Source organism: Oncorhynchus clarkii, chromosome 31, assembly GCF_045791955.1.
Source record: "Oncorhynchus clarkii lewisi isolate Uvic-CL-2024 chromosome 31, UVic_Ocla_1.0, whole genome shotgun sequence".
NCBI classification, from domain to species: domain Eukaryota; kingdom Metazoa; phylum Chordata; class Actinopteri; order Salmoniformes; family Salmonidae; genus Oncorhynchus; species Oncorhynchus clarkii.
The window spans coordinates 21,942,489-21,958,917 of record NC_092177.1 but is presented as its reverse complement, the minus strand read 5'-3'; the positions used below and the strand labels follow the sequence as shown (position 1 = coordinate 21,958,917).

Sequence of the window (16,429 nt, the reverse complement as noted above, 5' to 3'; positions counted from 1 at the left end):
TCTGTTTCTCCTCCCCCTCCTCTGCCTCTTTCTCTCAGTTTCTCTGTGTCTCCTCCCCCTCCTCTGCCTCTTTCTCTCTGTTTCTCTGTTTCTCCTCCCCCTCCTCTGCCTCTTTCTCTCTGTTTCTCTGTGTCTCCTCTGCCTCTTTCTCTGTTTCTCTGTGTCTCCTCCCCCTCCTCTGCCTCTTTCTCTCAGTTTCTCTGTGTCTCCTCCCCCTCCTCTGCCTCTTTCTCTCAGTTTCTCTGTCTCCTCCCCCTCCTCTGCCTCTTTCTCTCAGTTTCTCTGTGTCTCCTCCCCCTCCTCTGCCTCTTTCTCTCAGTTTCTCTGTCTCCTCCCCCTCCTCTGCCTCTTTCTCTCAGTTTCTCTGTGTCTCCTCCCCCTCCTCTGCCTCTTTCTCTCTGTTTCTCTGTGTCTCCTCCCCCTCCTCTGCCTCTATCTCTCAGTTTCTCTGTCTCCTCCCCCTCCTCTGCCTCTTTCTCTCAGTTTCTCTGTCTCCTCCCCCTCCTCTGCCTCTTTCTCTCAGTTTCTCTGTGTCTCCTCCCCCTCCTTTGTCTCTTTCTCTCAGTTTCTCTGTCTCCTCCCCCTCCTCTGCCTCTTTCTCTTAGTTTCTCTGTCTCCTCCCCCTCCTCTGCCTATATTTTTCTTTCTCACCGCCTCTTTGGATTTCCTATTTGTCTGGTTTGTAGCCGAAGAGAGGAAGGCTTGAGGCAAGGGTGTCTGTCTATATTGGTGTGTGGGGCGAGCTCACAAATCACATCCGTCACTGCCTCTCGAGACAGGAGGGGGGCCCCACAGATACGGCACCCCGCGGGGAGAAGAGGAGAGGACAACGGGGTTAAGGCAACTGGTGCTTTCCTTTGATAATAACCCTGGGTTCTCCTAATTACAGGCTGGGCAAATTCAATACAGAAACACAATTGCAAGCACAACAGGAACACCGATAAACTGTGTGTGTGTGTGTGTGTGTGTGTGTGTGTGTGTGTGTGTGTGTGTGTGCGTGCGCACATGCTTGCGTGTGCTTGCATAAAAAGTGCCAGAGAGCTTGCATTGTTTTCTCCCTCCCTCCCTCCCTCCCTCCCTCCCTCCCTCCCTCCCTCCCTCCCTCCCTCCCTCCCTCCCTCCCTCCCTCCCTCCCTCTATCCCATCTAATTGGTAATCACACAGGGCTGTCTATATGTGTCCCTGTGTTTGTGGCTTTCCCTATGCTGGGGGGTTACAGACAGTGCAGTACGGTGTGGCCTCTGGGGGCCCTGCCCATTGAGCATGGTTGAGGGGAGGGACAGTGTTGGTGTTGGGAGGAAAGAAGAGGTCCTGTCTGGGGGGATTCCAGGTGGTCAGTCAGTCACCACGATCAGCTTCCTGTCCTGGCTCCTCCTGTCTGTTCCTGTCTGTTGATGTTCCTGTGGCCCTCAGCTCACCCTCACTCTGCCTCACTACTTACCTGTCTACCTACCTGTTCTTCTCTCTACCTGGTGCAGCTGTCTCTTGTGCTTGATCTAACCATGTGCCGCCGCCTACACTCGCCTCACATGGTTCCGTCAAGCACCAGGGACCGCTGGACACACCCACCCGGCCCGCCCACACCATATGCCTGCAGCACGGCATTCTGGGACAGATCCACGGCCCCAGCCCTTCTTTCCGGTGATGGTGAGAGGAGGAAAAGAGAAAAGATGAGGCTTCCCTCCGTTCCTTCCCTCCTTCACAGACAGAGACTACAAAGTGGTACACTACAATACTCACTTCTTCCTCCATGTTGTTGAAGAGTCCTCTTTCTCCCCCTCCTCTTCCTCCTCCTCCTCCTCCTCCTCCTCCGCCTTCTTCTTCTGCTTTCTGTCACCCTGCTGTCCTGCTCCTGCATGGCACTTGTCTGCATCCAAAATGGCACCCTAGTCCATATGTAGTGCACTACTTTTGACCAGGGTCCATAGGGCCCATAGGGCTCTGGTCAACAGTAATGCATTACATGGTGAATAGGGTGCCCTTTGGAAGGCAGCCAGTGTGAGCCAGTGTTTGAGCCAAGCCCAGTGGTTTCCCCAGCAGAGAGAGAGGAAAGAGACCCCAACAGAGCCTCTCATCCGGCGGGCCCTGTCTGGTTCTGGGCTGTGGTTCTTGGAGCTTGCATTGTCAGAGGCTCTCTTGGATCACTGTTGGAGATGGAATGAGTAACATATACAGCGGTACCAAGGAAAGGCTTGTGTGATGGAAACCAGACTTACAACCATCCAACACCCGGAGTTACAGAAAAACAACCCTGTATTAAAACATCTCCAAGCAACTAACATCCTGGAATTGACCTTTCTGTCAACTGTTCTCTTCCAAATGAATTTGTAGGTGTGTGTGTGTTATTTTTAAAATGTTTAATAGCTGTGTGTGCGGGTGTTCCTTTGTTCATGTGTGTGTGTTCTGTATAGTGTATGTTTGAGAGGCATTGCGTTCCAGTAATAGGGATATGCATAATTCAATGCCTACAGTAAGCAAGATGGTCCCAGATCCCTGGGACAATGAAAGACAGCACAGGGACCTGACTAAGCAAATCAGCAGTTGAGGTTTTCCATCAATGTCACAGTTCCGTGATGGTCTGTCCTGTCCACCCTCGGTCCCTCTCCTGTGCCTCTCCTGTCTCCCCTCCTGTCCCTCTCCTGTACTGTCCCTCTCCTGTCCTGTCCCTCTCCTGTCTCCCCTCCTGTCCCTCTCCTGTCCCTCTCCTGTACTGTCCCTCTCCTGTCCCTCTCCTGTTTCCCCTCCTGTCCCTTTCCTGTCTCTCTCCTGTCCCTCTCCTGTCCCTCTCCTGTCCACTCTCCTGTACTGTCCCTCTCCTGTCCTGTCCCTCTCCTGTCTCCCCTCCTGTCCCTCTCCTGTCCCTCTCCTGTACTGTCCCTCTCCTGTCCCTCTCCTGTTTCCCCTCCTGTCCCTTTCCTGTCTCTCTCCTGTCCCTCTCCTGTCCCTCTCCTGTCCACTCTCCTGTCAACTCTCCTGTCACTCTCCTGTCAACTCTCCTGTCACTCTCCTGTCCCCCTCCTGTCCCTCTCCTGTCCCTCTCCTGTACTGTCCCTCTCCTGTCCCTCTCCTGTTTCCCCTCCTGTCCCTTTCCTGTCCCTCTCCTGTCCCTCTCCTGTCCACTCTCCTGTCAACTCTCCTGTCACTCTCCTGTCAACTCTCCTGTCTCTCTCCTGTCCCCCTCCTGTCCACTTTCCTGTCCCTCTCCTGTCTCCCCTCCTGTCTCCTCTCCTGTCTTCCCTCCTGTCCCTCTCCTGTCCCTCTCCTGTCCACTTTCCTGTCCCCCTCCTGTCCCCTCTCCTGTCCCTCTCCTGTCTCCCCTCCTGTCCCTCTCCTGTCCCTCTCCTGTCCCTCTCCTGTCCACTCTCCTGTCTCCCCTTTTGTCCCTCTCCTGTCTCTCTCCTGTCTCTCTCCTGTCAACTCTCCTGTCCACTCTCCTGTCTCCCCTCCTCTCCACTCTCCTGTCCCCCTCCTGTCCCTCTCCTGTCCCTCTCCTGTCCCCCTCTTGTCCACTCTCCTGTCAACTCTCCTGTCCCTCTCCTGTCCACTCTCCTGTCTCCCCTCTTCTGCACTCTCATGTCCCTCTCCTGTCCCCCTCCTGTCCACTCTCCCGTCTCTCTCCCGTCTCTATCCTGTCCCCCTCCTGTCTCTCTCCTGTCTCTCTCCTGTCAACTCTCCTGTCCACTCTCCTGTCTCCCCTCCTCTCCACTCTCCTGTCCCCCTCCTGTCCCTCTCCTGTCCCTCTCCTGTCCCCCTCTTGTCCACTCTCCTGTCAACTCTCCTGTCCCTCTCCTGTCCACTCTCCTGTCTCCCCTCTTCTGCACTCTCATGTCCCTCTCCTGTCCCCCTCCTGTCCACTCTCCCATCTCTCTCCCGTCTCTATCCTGTCCACTCTCCTGTCTCTCTCCTGTCCCTCTCCTATCCACTCTCCTGTCTCTCTCCTGTCCACTCTCCTTTCACTCTCCTGTCCACTCTCATGTCTCTCTCCTGTCTACTCTCCTGTCACTCTCCTGTCCACTCTCCTGTCTCTCTCCTGTCCACTCTCCTGTCCCTCTCCTGTCCCTCTCCTGTCCCCTCTCCTGTCTCTCTCCTGTCCACTCTCCTGTCCCTCTCCTGTCCCCCTCCTGTCCACTCTCCTGTCAACTCTCCTGTCCACTCTCCTGTCTCCCCTCCTGTCCACTCTCCTGTCTCCCTCCTGTCCACTCTCCTGTCTCCCTCCTGTCCACTCTCCCGTCTCTCTCCCGTCTCTCTCCTGTCCACTCTCCTGTCTCTCTCCTGTCACTCTCCTGTCACTCTCCTGTCCACTCTCCTGTCTCTCTCCTGTCTCTCTCCTGTCTCTCTCCTGTCCCCTCTCCTTTCTCTCTCCTGTCCCCTCTCCTGTCTCTCTCCTGTCTCTCTCCTATCCACTCTTCTGTCACTCTCCCATCTCTCTCCTGTCCACTCTCCTGTCCCTCTCCTGACTCTCTCCTGTCCACTCTCCTGTCCACTCTCCTGTCTCTCTCCTGTCCCTCTCCTGTCCCCCTCCTGTCCACTCTCCTGTCAACTCTCCTGTCCACTCTCCTGTCTCCCCTCCTGTCCACTCTCCTGTCTCCCTCCTGTCCACTCTCCTGTCTCCCTCCTGTCCACTCTCCCGTCTCTCTCCCGTCTCTCTCCTGTCCACTCTCTTGTCTCTCTCCTGTCCCTCTCCTGTACACTCTCCTGTCTCTCTCCTGTCTCTCTCCTGTCTCTCTCCTATCCACTCTCCTCTCTCTCTCCTGTCCACTCTCCTGTCTCTCTCCTGTCTCTCTCATGTCTCTCTCTTTCCCTCTCCTGTCTCTCTCCTGTCTATCTCCTATCCACTCTCCTGTCCCTCTCCTATCCACTCTCCTATCCCTCTCCTATCACTCTCCTGTCCACTGTCCTGTCCCTCTCCTATCCACTCTCCTATCCACTCTCCTATCCACTATTCTGTCCCTCTCCTATCCACTCTCCTGTCCCTCTCCTATCCACTGTCCTGTCCCTCTCCTATCCACTCTCCTGTCACTCTCCTGTCCCTCTCCTATCCTCTGTCCTGTCCCTCTCCTATCCACTGTCCTGTCCCTCTCCTATCCACTCTCCTGTCCCTCTCCTATCCACTCTCCTATCCACTCTCCTGTCACTCTCCTATCCACTGTCCTGTCCCTCTCCTATCCACTGTCCTGTCCCTCTCCTATCCACTCTCCTATCCACTCTCCTGTCCCTCTCCTATCCACTGTCCTGTCCCTCTCCTATCCACTGTCCTGTCCCTCTCCTATCCACTCTCCTGTCCCTCTCCTATCCACTCTCCTGTCCCTCTCCTATCCCTCTCCTGTCTCTCTCCTGTCCCTCTCCTATCCACTCTTCTGTCACTCTCCTGTCCACTCTTCTGTCTCTCTCCTGTCCACTCTCCTGTCCACTCTCCTGTCCACTCTCCTGTCCACTATCCTGTCCCTCTCCTGTCCCTCTCCTGTCCACTCTCCTGTCCACTCTCCTGTCACTCTCCTGTCTCTCTCCTGTCCACTCTCCTGTCTCTCTCCTGTCCCCCTCCTGTCCACTCTCCTGTCAACTCTCCTGTCCACTCTCCTGTCTCCCCTCCTGTCCACTCTCCTGTCTCCCTCCTGTCCACTCTCCCGTCTCTCTCCTGTCTCTATCCTGTCCACTCTCCTGTCCCTCTCCTGTTCCCCTCCTGTCCACTCTCCTGTCCACTCTCCTGTCTCCCCTCATGTCCACTCTCCTGTCTCTCTCCTGTCCACTCTCCTGTCCACTCTCCCGTCTCTCTCCCGTCTCTCTCCCGTCTCTCTCCTGTCCACTCTCCTGTCTCTCTCCTTTCACTCTCCTGTCCCTCTCCTGTCCACTCTCCTGTCTCTCTCCTGTCTCTCTCCTATCCACTCTCCTGTCTCTCTCCTGTCCCCTCTCTTGCCTCTCTCCTGTCTCTCTCCTGTCTCTCTCCTGTCCACTCTCCTGTCCACTCTCCTGTCTCTCTCCTGTCTCTCTCCTGTCACTCTCCTATCCACTCTCCTGTCACTCTCCTATCCACTCTCCTATCCACTGTCCTGTCCCTCTCGTATCCACTGTCCTGTCCCTCTCCTATCCACTCTCCTATCCACTCTCCTGTCCCTCTCCTATCCACTCTCCTGTCCCTCTCCTATCCACTCTCCTGTCCCTCTCCTATCCACTCTCCTATCCACTCTCCTGTCCCTCTCCTGTCTCTCTCCTGTCCCTCTCCTATCCACTCTTCTGTCACTCTCCCATCTCTCTCCTGTCTCTCTCCTGTCCACTCTCCTGTCCAATCTCCTGTCTCTCTCCTGTCTCTCTCCTGTCCACTCTCCTGTCCACTCTCCTGTCTCTCTCCTGTCTCTCTCCTGTCACTCTCCTATCCACTCTCCTGTCACTCTCCTATCCACTCTCCTATCCACTGTCCTGTCCCTCTCATATCCACTGTCCTGTCCCTCTCCTATCCACTCTCCTATCCACTCTCCTGTCCATCTCCTATCCACTCTCCTGTCCCTCTCCTATCCACTCTCCTGTCCCTCTTCTATCCACTCTCCTGTCCCTCTCCTATCCACTCTCCTATCCACTCTCCTGTCCCTCTCCTGTCTCTCTCCTGTCCCTCTCCTATCCACTCTTCTGTCACTCTCCTGTCCACTCTTCTGTCTCTCTCCTGTCCACTCTCCTATCCACTCTCCTGTCCCTCTCCTGTCCCTCTCCTGTCCACTCTCCTGTCCACTCTCCTGTCACTCTCCTGTCTCTCTCCTGTCCACTCTCCTGTCTCTCTCCTGTCCCCCTCCTGTCCACTCTCCTGTCAACTCTCCTGTCCACTCTCCTGTCTCCCCTCCTGTCCACTCTCCTGTCTCCCTCCTGACCACTCTCCCGTCTCTCTCCCGTCTCTATCCTGTCCACTCTCCTGTCCCCCTCCTGTCCACTCTCCTGTCCACTCTCCTGTCTCCCCTCATGTCCACTCTCCTGTCTCTATCCTGTCCACTCTCCCGTCTCTCTCCCGTCTCTCTCCTGTCCACTCTCCTGTCTCTCTCCTTTCACTCTCCTGTCCCTCTCCTTTCCACTCTCCTGTCTCTCTCCTGTCTCTCTCCTGTCTCTCTCCTATCCTCTCTCCTGTCTCTCTCCTGTCCACTCTCCTGTCTCTCTCCTGTCCCCTCTCCTGCCTCTCTCCTGTCTCTCTCCTGTCTCTCTCCTATCCACTCTCCTGTCCACTCTCCTGTCTCTCTCCTATCCACTCTCCCGTCTCTCTCCTCTCTCTCTCCTGTCTCTCTCCTGTCACTCTCCTGTCCCTCTCCTGTCCACTCTCCTGTCTCTCTCCTGTCTCTCTCCTATCCACTCTCCTGTCTCTCTACTGTCTCTCTCTTGTCTCTCTCCTATCCACTCTCCTGTCCCTCTCCTGTCTCTCTCCTGTCCACTCTCCTGTCTCTCTCATGTCCACTCTCCTGTCACTCTCCTGTCTCTCTCTTGTCTCTCCTGTCTCTCTCCTGTCCCTCTCCCGTCCTTCTCCTATCCACTTTCCTGTCCCTCTCCCGTCCCTCTCCTATCCACTCTCCTGTCTCTCTCCTGTCCACTCTCCTGTCTCTCTCCTGTCTCTCTCCTGTCACTCTCCTATCCACTCCCCCGTCCCTCTCCTGTACTGTCCCTCTCCTGGCCCTCTCCTGTCTCTCTCCTGGCCCTCTCCTGTCTCCCCTCCTATCCACTCTCCTGTCCATCTCCTGCCCAGGTACAGAGGACTACCGTAGCAGACTGAGTGGAGAGTGTTTCCAGGACCTGGTGTGTCCAGAGAAGTGTCGCTGTGAGGGCACCGTGGTGGACTGCTCCAACCTCAAACTGACCAAACTGCCTCCACACCTCCCCGAGCACACTACAGACCTGTAGGAGCACACACACACTACACATACACACACACACACACACACAAACACACACACACACACACACACACACACACACACACACACACACACACACACACACACACACACACACACACACACACACCACAGACCTGTAGGAGCACACACACACCACAGACCTGTAGGAGCACACACACACTACACACACACATACACATACACACCACAGACCTGTAGGAGCACACACACACACCACAGACCTGTAGGAGCACACACACACACCACACACCACACATACACACACATACACACACATACACATACACACACATATCTCCCAGACCTCTCTGTCTCCCCTCTCTCTATACCCTCAATCTATCCCTCTCTCCCCTCAATCTACCACCTTTCTGTCTCCCCTCTCTCTATCCCCTCAATCTATCCCCTCTCTCTATCCCCTCTCTAATTTCAATTAAAATGTAAGGGCTTTATTGGCATGGGAAACATACAGAATGTTAACATTGCCAAAGCAAGTGAAGTAGATAATAAACAAAAGTGAAATAATGTATTCATATTATTCATTTCCTTTGGCTTTGATGTCTCATGATTGAGTATTGTTCAAGTAGACTGTGATTTTGCTGTCATCTGATAGGAGTGTCAGTGGGCTGACTGTGAACGCTCTGAGAGACTCTGGGTTGAGGTCAATGATAAAGTAGTCCACAGTACTACTGCCAAGAGATGAGCTATAGGTGTCCCTACCTTAGGAGTCCCCTCGAAATCTACCATTGACTATGCACATACCCAGCGTGGTTATGTTGTCATAGTTGTGTCTAGGGGGGCAAATGGGGCAAGGAATGCTGTCACCTCCAAGCAGGTGTTTGTCCCCCTGTGTGCTGAGGGTGTCAGGTTCTTGTCCGGTTCTGGCATTTAGGTCACCACAGACTAGTACATGTCCCTGGGCCTAGAAATGGTTGATCTCTCCCTCTAGGATGGAGAAGCTGTCTTCATTAAAGTATCTATACCCCTCTCTCTACCCCCTCTCTCTACCCCCTCTCTTTATGCCCCTCTCTCTACCCCCTCTCTCTATGCTCATCTCTCTATCCCCTCTCTTTATACCCCTCTCTCTACCCCCTCTCTACCCCTCTCTCTACCCCTTCTCTTTATCCCCCTCTCTCTACCCCCTCTCTCTACCCCTCTCTCTACCCCCTCTCTCTATCCCCTCTCTCTACCCCCTCTCTCTACCCCCTCTCTCTACCCCCTCTCTCTATACCCCTCTCTCTATCCCCTCTCTCTATACCCCTCTCTCTATACCCCTCTCTCTCTACCCCCTCTCTCTACCCCCTCTCTCTATTCCCATCTCTCTACCCACCTCTCTATGCCCCTCTCTCTACCCCCTCTCTCTACCCCCTCTCTCTACCCACCTCTCTATGCCCCTCTCTCGACCCCCTCTCTCTATGCCAATCTCTCTACCCACCTCTCTATGCCCCTCTCTCTACCCCCTCTCTCTATGCCCATCTCTCTACCCACCTCTCTATGCCCCTCTCTCTACCCCCTCTCTCTACCCCCCCTCTCTCTACCCCCTCTCTCTATCCCCTCTCTCTATCCCCTCTCTCTATGCCCATCTCTCTACCCCCTCTCTCTACCCCCCTCTCTCTATCCCCTCTCTCTATCCCCTCTCTCTAACCCCCTCTCTCTATGCCCATCTCTCTACCCACCTCTATATACCCCTCTCTCTACCCCCTCTCTCTATCCCCTCTCTCTATCCCCTCTCTCAACCCCCTCTCTCTATGCCCATCTCTCTACCCCCTCTCTCTATCCCCCTCTCTCTACCCCCTCTCTCTATGCCCCTCTCTCTACCCCCTCTCTCTACACACCTCTCTATGCCCCTCTCTCTACCCCCTCTCTCTATACCCCTCTCTCTACCCACCTCTCTATGCCCCTCTCTCTACCCCCTCTCTCTATGCCCAACCCCATCAATACTAGTTCACCCTCACCACATCTCACAGTGAGTGATGGCTAGCTAATAGCACCAGGCAATCCCGGGCTATTAGGCCCTGGCTCCACTCTGGCCAAGTCCCAGTGCAGAGCATGTTAGGGAAACTAAATGTTGCCCTTCTCCACTGGCTAGAGGACATATACCACATCAGGATGTTTTCTCCCTCTCTCCTCTCTATTGTCTCTCTCCCCCCTCTCCTCTCCCCTCTCTCTCCCTCCCTTTATCTCTCTCTCTCTCTTCTCTCTCTGTCTCCTCTCTCCTCTTGCTTCTCTCTTTCCCTCCCTTTATCTCTCTCTCGCCTCTCTCTCCCTCCCTTTATCTCTCTCTCTCCTCTCTCTCTCTCCCTCCCTCCCTCCCTCCCTCCCTCCCTCCCTCCCTCCCTCCCTCCCTCCCTCCCTCCCTCCCTCCCTCCCTCCCTCCCTCCCTCCCTCCCTCCCTCCCTCCCTCCCTCCCTCCCTCCCTCCCTTTATCTCTCTCTCTCTCTCCTCTCTCTCGCCCTCCCTTTATCTCTCTCTCCTCTCTCCCTCCCTCCCTTTATCTCTCTCTCTCCCTCCCTTTATCTCTCTCTCCTCCCTCTCTCTCCCTCTCTTTATCTCTCTCTCTACTCTCTCCCTCCCTCCCTTTATCTCTCTCTCCTCTCTCCCTCCCTCCCTTTATCTCTCTCCCGTCTCTCTCCCTCCCTCCCTTTATCTCTCTCCTCTCTCCCTTGCTCCCTTTATCTCTCTCCTCTCTCTCCCTCCCTCCCATTATCTCTCTCTCTCTCTTCTCTCTCCCTTTATCTTTATCTCTCTCTCCCTTTATCTTTATCTCTCTCTCTCCTCTCTCTATCCCCCCTTTATCTTTATCTCTCTCTCTCCTCTCTCCCTCCCTCCCTTTATTTCTCTCTGCTCTCTCTCTCTCCCTTTATCTTTATCTCTCTCTCTCCTCTCTCCCTCCCTCCCTTTATCTCTCTCTCCTCTCTCTCTCCCTCCCTTTATCTTTATCGCTCTCTCTCCCTCCATTTATTTATCTCTCTCTCCCTCCCTCCCTTTATCTCTCTCTCTCCTCTCTCCCTCCCTCCCTTTATCTCTCTCTCCCTCCCTTTATCTCTCTCTCCTCTCTCTCTCTCCCTCCCTTTATCTTTATCTCTCTCTCTCCTCTCTCCCTCCCTCCCTTTATCTCTCTCTCTCTCCTCTCTCCCTCCCTCCCTTTATCTCGCTCCTCTCTCTCTCCCTCCCTCCCTTTATTTCTCTCTCTCCCTCCCTTTATCTCTCTCTCTCCCTCCCTCCCTTTATCTCTCTCCTCTCTCTCCCTCCCCCCCTCCCTTTATCTCTCTCTCCTCTCTCTCCCTTTATCTTTATCTCTCTCGCTCCTCTCTCTATCCCTCCCTTTATCTTTATCTCTCTCTCTCCTCTCTCCCTCCCTCTATCTCTCTCTCCTCTCTCTCTCGCTCCCTTTATCTTTATCTCTTTCTCTCCTCTCTCCCTCTCTCCCTCCCTTTATCTCTCTCCTCTCTCTCACTCCCTTTATCTTTATTGCTCTCTCTCCCTTCCTCCCTTTATTTATCTCTCTCTCCTCTCTCCCTCCCTCCCTTTATCTCTCTCTCTCCTCTCTCTCTCCCTCTCTTTATCTTTATCTCTCTCTCTCCTCTCATCTCTCTCTCTCTTTCCTTCCCAAGGAAACTGTTTTATGTCTGGTATCTTCTCAAGGCATGGCCCGTCTTTCCAGTCGAGGGAAATTAGCAAAGGTTGATGATTGGCGATCGCCCACCCATCATACAAACTCGTCCCTTTAGCGGCGAGCGATTTGAATATAAGTGATTTTTTTATGTCTCTTACCTGGCTTTAGCAACTGCACTCTGACTCACTCAGTCACTGTGGGGCTATTAACCTTCGTTTTAACATTCTGTCTCTCTCTCTCCCCCCCCCCTTTCTCTCTCTCTCTCTCTCTCTCTCTCTCTCTCTCTCTCTCTCCCTCCATGTCTCTCTCTCTCTCTCTCCCTGTCTCGCTCTCTCTCTCCCTGTCTCTCTCTCTCTGTCTCTCTCTCTCGCTCTGTCTCTCTCTCTCTCTCTCTCTCTCTCTCTCCCTGTCTCTCCCTGTCTCTCTCTCTCTCTCTCTCCCTGTCTCTCTCTCTCTCTCTCTCTCTGTCTCTCTCTCTCCCTGTCTCTCTCTCTCTCTCTCCCTGTCTCTCTCTCTCTCTCTCCCTGTCTCTCTCTCTCTCTCTCTGTCTCTCTCTCTCTCTCTCTCTCTCTCTCTCTCTCTCTCTCTCTCTCTCTCTGTCTCTCTCTCTCTCTCTCTCTCTCTCTCTCTCTCTCTCTCTCTCTCTCCCTGTCTCTCCCTGTCTCTCTCTCTCTCTCTCTCTCCCTGTCTCTCTCTCTCTCTCTCTGTCTCTCTCTCTCTCTCTCCCTGTCTCTCTCTCTCTCTCTCTCTCTCCCTGTCTCTCTCTCTCTCTCTCCCTGTCTCTCTCTCTCTCTGTCTCTCTCTCTCTCTGTCTCTCTCTCTCTCTCTCTCTCTCTCTCTCGCTCTCTCTCTCTCTCTCTCTCTCTCTCTCTCTCTCTCTCTCTCTCTCCACAACAGGCGCCTGAATGACAATGAAATGTCCATCCTGGAGGCTGTGGGGACCTTTAAGAAGCTCCCCAACCTGAGGAAGATGTATGGCTGTTTTCATTGCCCTTTAAAACACACATACACACAGGCTGAGTTGTTGTGGTGTGTTGCAGTCTGGGCATGTCTTGTCTGAGAGGTTTATGTCAACACCAACTTTTTATGCAATGAGCGGTTTTAAGAACCTAGGGAGGGGAAGAGAGGAGAAGATGGGGAGGAGAGGAGACTGGGGTGGAGAGAGGGAGGCAGGGGAATATTCTATCCAAATGGGAGAGGACAAGGTGATTTATAGTCAGGCAATATAAAAGGCCCACTCCAGGAAGATGAAAAAAGCCAAGTCTGCTGCTGCTGCTGTACACAACACGATGAGGAGTGATTTATCTAACATGAAAATGCGTACCATCTAGCATCATCAGAGAAATTATATATTGAGCAACATCTAAACTTCTCCCCTCCTCTTCATGGCGCCATGGAAAACTGGTGTAGATGTTGTTTGCTACCCATCACACTTAGGAATGCAATATATATATTTCCTGTTGTTTGCAACCAATCATACTTTGGATTGTTTGGCCTAAGACTATGACACAGCGGGTAAAACCAGTTGAAATAATGTCATTTCCACCTGTTCCGCCCTTTGGGGACAGATTAGGACGCAGGCGAGACAAACGTTAACCCAATTAGGCTTGATGATTGATTCTCCCTGTTACTGGAGTGGGAGGCTAAATGAGAAGTTTATGTGTTTGGCTGGTTATAATGATGTTGAGGTAAAAAGATCTTAACACAGTGTGATATTTACCATGTTCATCTCTCTCTCCCCCTCTCTCACAGTAACCTTAGCAACAACAAGCTGCGGGACATACGTGAGGGGGCCTTCGACGGAGCCGTGGGGGTCTTGGAGTTGCTTCTGACGGGCAACAAGCTGCAGGCGCTGCAGGGACGAATGTTCCGAGGGCTGACCGGACTCAAGACACTGTGAGTGGAGCCGAGCGGCCATCTTAGAATATAAAGGCTTAGACCCAATGCCCAAGGGTTGAAGTTGTATTTAATAATATCCACATGGCAGTCATAATCTAGGTTTCCATCTAATTGGCGACAGATTGTCATGCAAATATTCTAAAATCTGCTTAAATAAAATACCTGTGGTGTGTTTCCACCAAACTAACTTGTTGAGGATAAAAATCACTATGTGATGAAATACTTTTAGTTTTCATGTATAGAATAAAACTCTAAAGTTCAATATCTTTCCATCTCATTTTCAACTCTACCAATAGTTTTGTCACAGACACTGTTGCGTTGAATAGACAATGTGCCTCCTCTGGTCTTGACACGTGGGCTCCAGACAAAAGCTTGCAGATAAAGTGCAGGTAGGCTAGTCTACATGATGAGATTATGGATAAGAGCGAGAATATGTTTATCGATCATCATGTCATCAGAATAAGACCATCAATATTTATTGTAAAGGAGAAAAACATGTCCTTATCAATCTACACACAATACCCCATAATGACAAAGCGAAAACAGGTTTGGGGATTTTTTAGGAAATGTATTGAAAATAAAAAACAGAAATAACTTATTTATATAAGTATTCAGACCCTTTTCTATGAGCTCAGGTGCATCCTGTTCCCATTGATCATCCTTGAGATGTTTCTACAACTTGTTTGGAGTCCACTTGTGGTAAATTCAATTGATTGGACATGATTTGGAAAGGCACACACCTGTCTATATAAGCTCCCACAGTTGACAGTGCATGTCAGAGCAAAAACCAAGCCATGAGGTCGAAGGAATTGTCTGTAGAGCTCCGAGACAGGATTATGACGAGGCACATCTGGGGAAGGGTACCAAAAACATGTCTGCAGCATTGAAGGTCCCCAAGAACACAGTGGCCTCCATCATTCTTAAATGGAAGAAGTTTGGAACCACCAAGACTCTTCCAGTAGTTGGCCGCCCGGCCAAACTGAGCAATCAGGGGAGAAGGGCGTTGGTCAGGGAGGTGACCAAGAACCTGATGGTCACTCTGACAGAGCTCTAGAGTTCCTCTGTGGAGATGGGAGAACCTTCCAGAAGGACAACCATCGCTGCAGCACTCCACCAATCAGGCCTTTATGGTAGAGAGGCCAGACAGAAGCCACTCCTCAGTAAAAGGCACATGACCGCCTGGAGTCGATCAAACCAAGATTGAACTCTTTGGCCTGAATGCCAAGTTTCACGCCTGGAGGAAACATGCCACTATCCCTACGGTGAAGCATGGTGGTGGCAGCATCATGCTGTGGAGATGTTTTTCAGTGGCAGGGACTGGGAGACTAGTCAGGATCGAGGGAAAGTTGAATGGAGCACACAGATCCTTGATGAAAACCTGCTCCAGAGTGCTCAAGACCTCAGACTGGGGGCAAAGGGTCGCTTTCCAACAGGACAATGACCCTAAGCACACCGCCAAGAAATCGCAGTAGTGATTTGGGACAATTCTCTGAATGTCCTTGAGTGGCCCAGCCTAGCATCTCTGAAGAGACCTGAAAATAGCTGTGCAGCGACGTTCCCTGTCCAACCTGACAGAGCTTGAGAGGATCTAACAGACAATACAGACAATACATCTAACCACTGTATACTCAACAACATTCACAGACATACACACTCCCTAACAGACAATACATATAACCACTGTATACTCAACAACATTCACAGACATACACACTCCCTAACATACCATACATCTAACCACTGTATACTCAACAACATTCACAGCCATACACACTCCCTAACAGACAATACATCTAACCACTGTATACTCAACAACATTCACAGACATACACACTCCTTAACAGACAATACATCTAACCACTGTATACTCAACAACATTCAGACATTCACAGACATACACACTCCCTAACAGACAATACATCTAACCACTGTATACTCAACAACATTCAGACATTCACAGACATACACACTCCCTAACAGACAATACATCTAACCACTGTATACTCAACAACATTCACAGACATACACACTCCCTAACATACCCGTTCTCTAAACAGATGCCTAGAGACTAATGACTGAGTGCATTCTGGGAAATAATATTTAAAAGGTAAAACAACAGCCCCAGTGACAGCCCCCCCTCTCTATATCTCAAATCAAATCAAATTGTATTTGTCACATGCGTCAAATACAACCTTACTATGAAATACTTAACTTACAAGCTCATAACCAACAATGCAGTTCAATAAATAGACTTACTTAAATATTTACTCAATAAACTAAGTAAAAAATAAAATAAAATGTAAGACACTAAAATAACAATACCGAATCAATGTGCGGGGGTACAGGTTAGTCAAGGTAATTTATACAGGTAGGTAGGGGTAAAGTGACTTTGCTAATAAAAAGACTAACATCTTGGCCATGTTCTGTTATAATCTCCACCCGGCACAGCCAGAAGAGGACTGGCCACCCCACATAGCCTGGTTCCTCTCTAGGTTTCTTCCCAGTTTCTGGCCTTTCTAAGGAGTTTTTCCTAGCCACCGTGCTTCTTCATCTGCATTGCTTGCTGTTTGGGGGTTTAGGCTGGGTTTCTGTACAGCACTTTGTGACTTTGGCTGATGTTAAAAGGGCTTTATAAATACAATTGATTGACTATGCATTGACAATAAACATGTGGACACCAAGGCACTTGAGACTCTCAACCTGCTCCTCTACAGCCCTGTCAATGTTAATGGGGGCCTGTTCGGCCCGCCTTTTCCTGTAGTCCACGATCATCTCTCTCTCTCTCTCTCTCTCTCTCTCTCTCTCTCTCTCTCTCTCTCTCTCTCTCTCTCTCGATTAAATGCAGTCACAGCTCATAGCCACCTTATTTTGACACAAAATTGAGAACAGATAATTCATAATCTGTAGCCTAACAGATGTCCAGAAAGGCTTTCTGATGGGGCTGCTTTGGTCCTAATGAAGCGAATTGGGGAGGGGGGTGTGCATAGGGGAACATGAATGGAGTCATTGTCCTGCAGTATTGAATTTACAG

General features: G+C 51.6%; 1 protein-coding gene across 1 annotated transcript in view; it reads left to right on the top strand.

The window, feature by feature from the left end:
• LOC139390668 (slit homolog 3 protein-like) overlaps window positions 1-16,429 on the top strand; it is a 425,054-nt gene that overhangs the window by 299,557 nt on the left and 109,068 nt on the right. Inside the window, exons 15-17 of the mRNA XM_071137941.1 lie at window positions 7,715-7,865; window positions 12,397-12,471; window positions 13,252-13,395. Coding sequence (XP_070994042.1) covers window positions 7,715-7,865; window positions 12,397-12,471; window positions 13,252-13,395 — 370 coding nt within the window. The remainder of the gene's footprint in view (window positions 1-7,714; window positions 7,866-12,396; window positions 12,472-13,251; window positions 13,396-16,429) is intronic.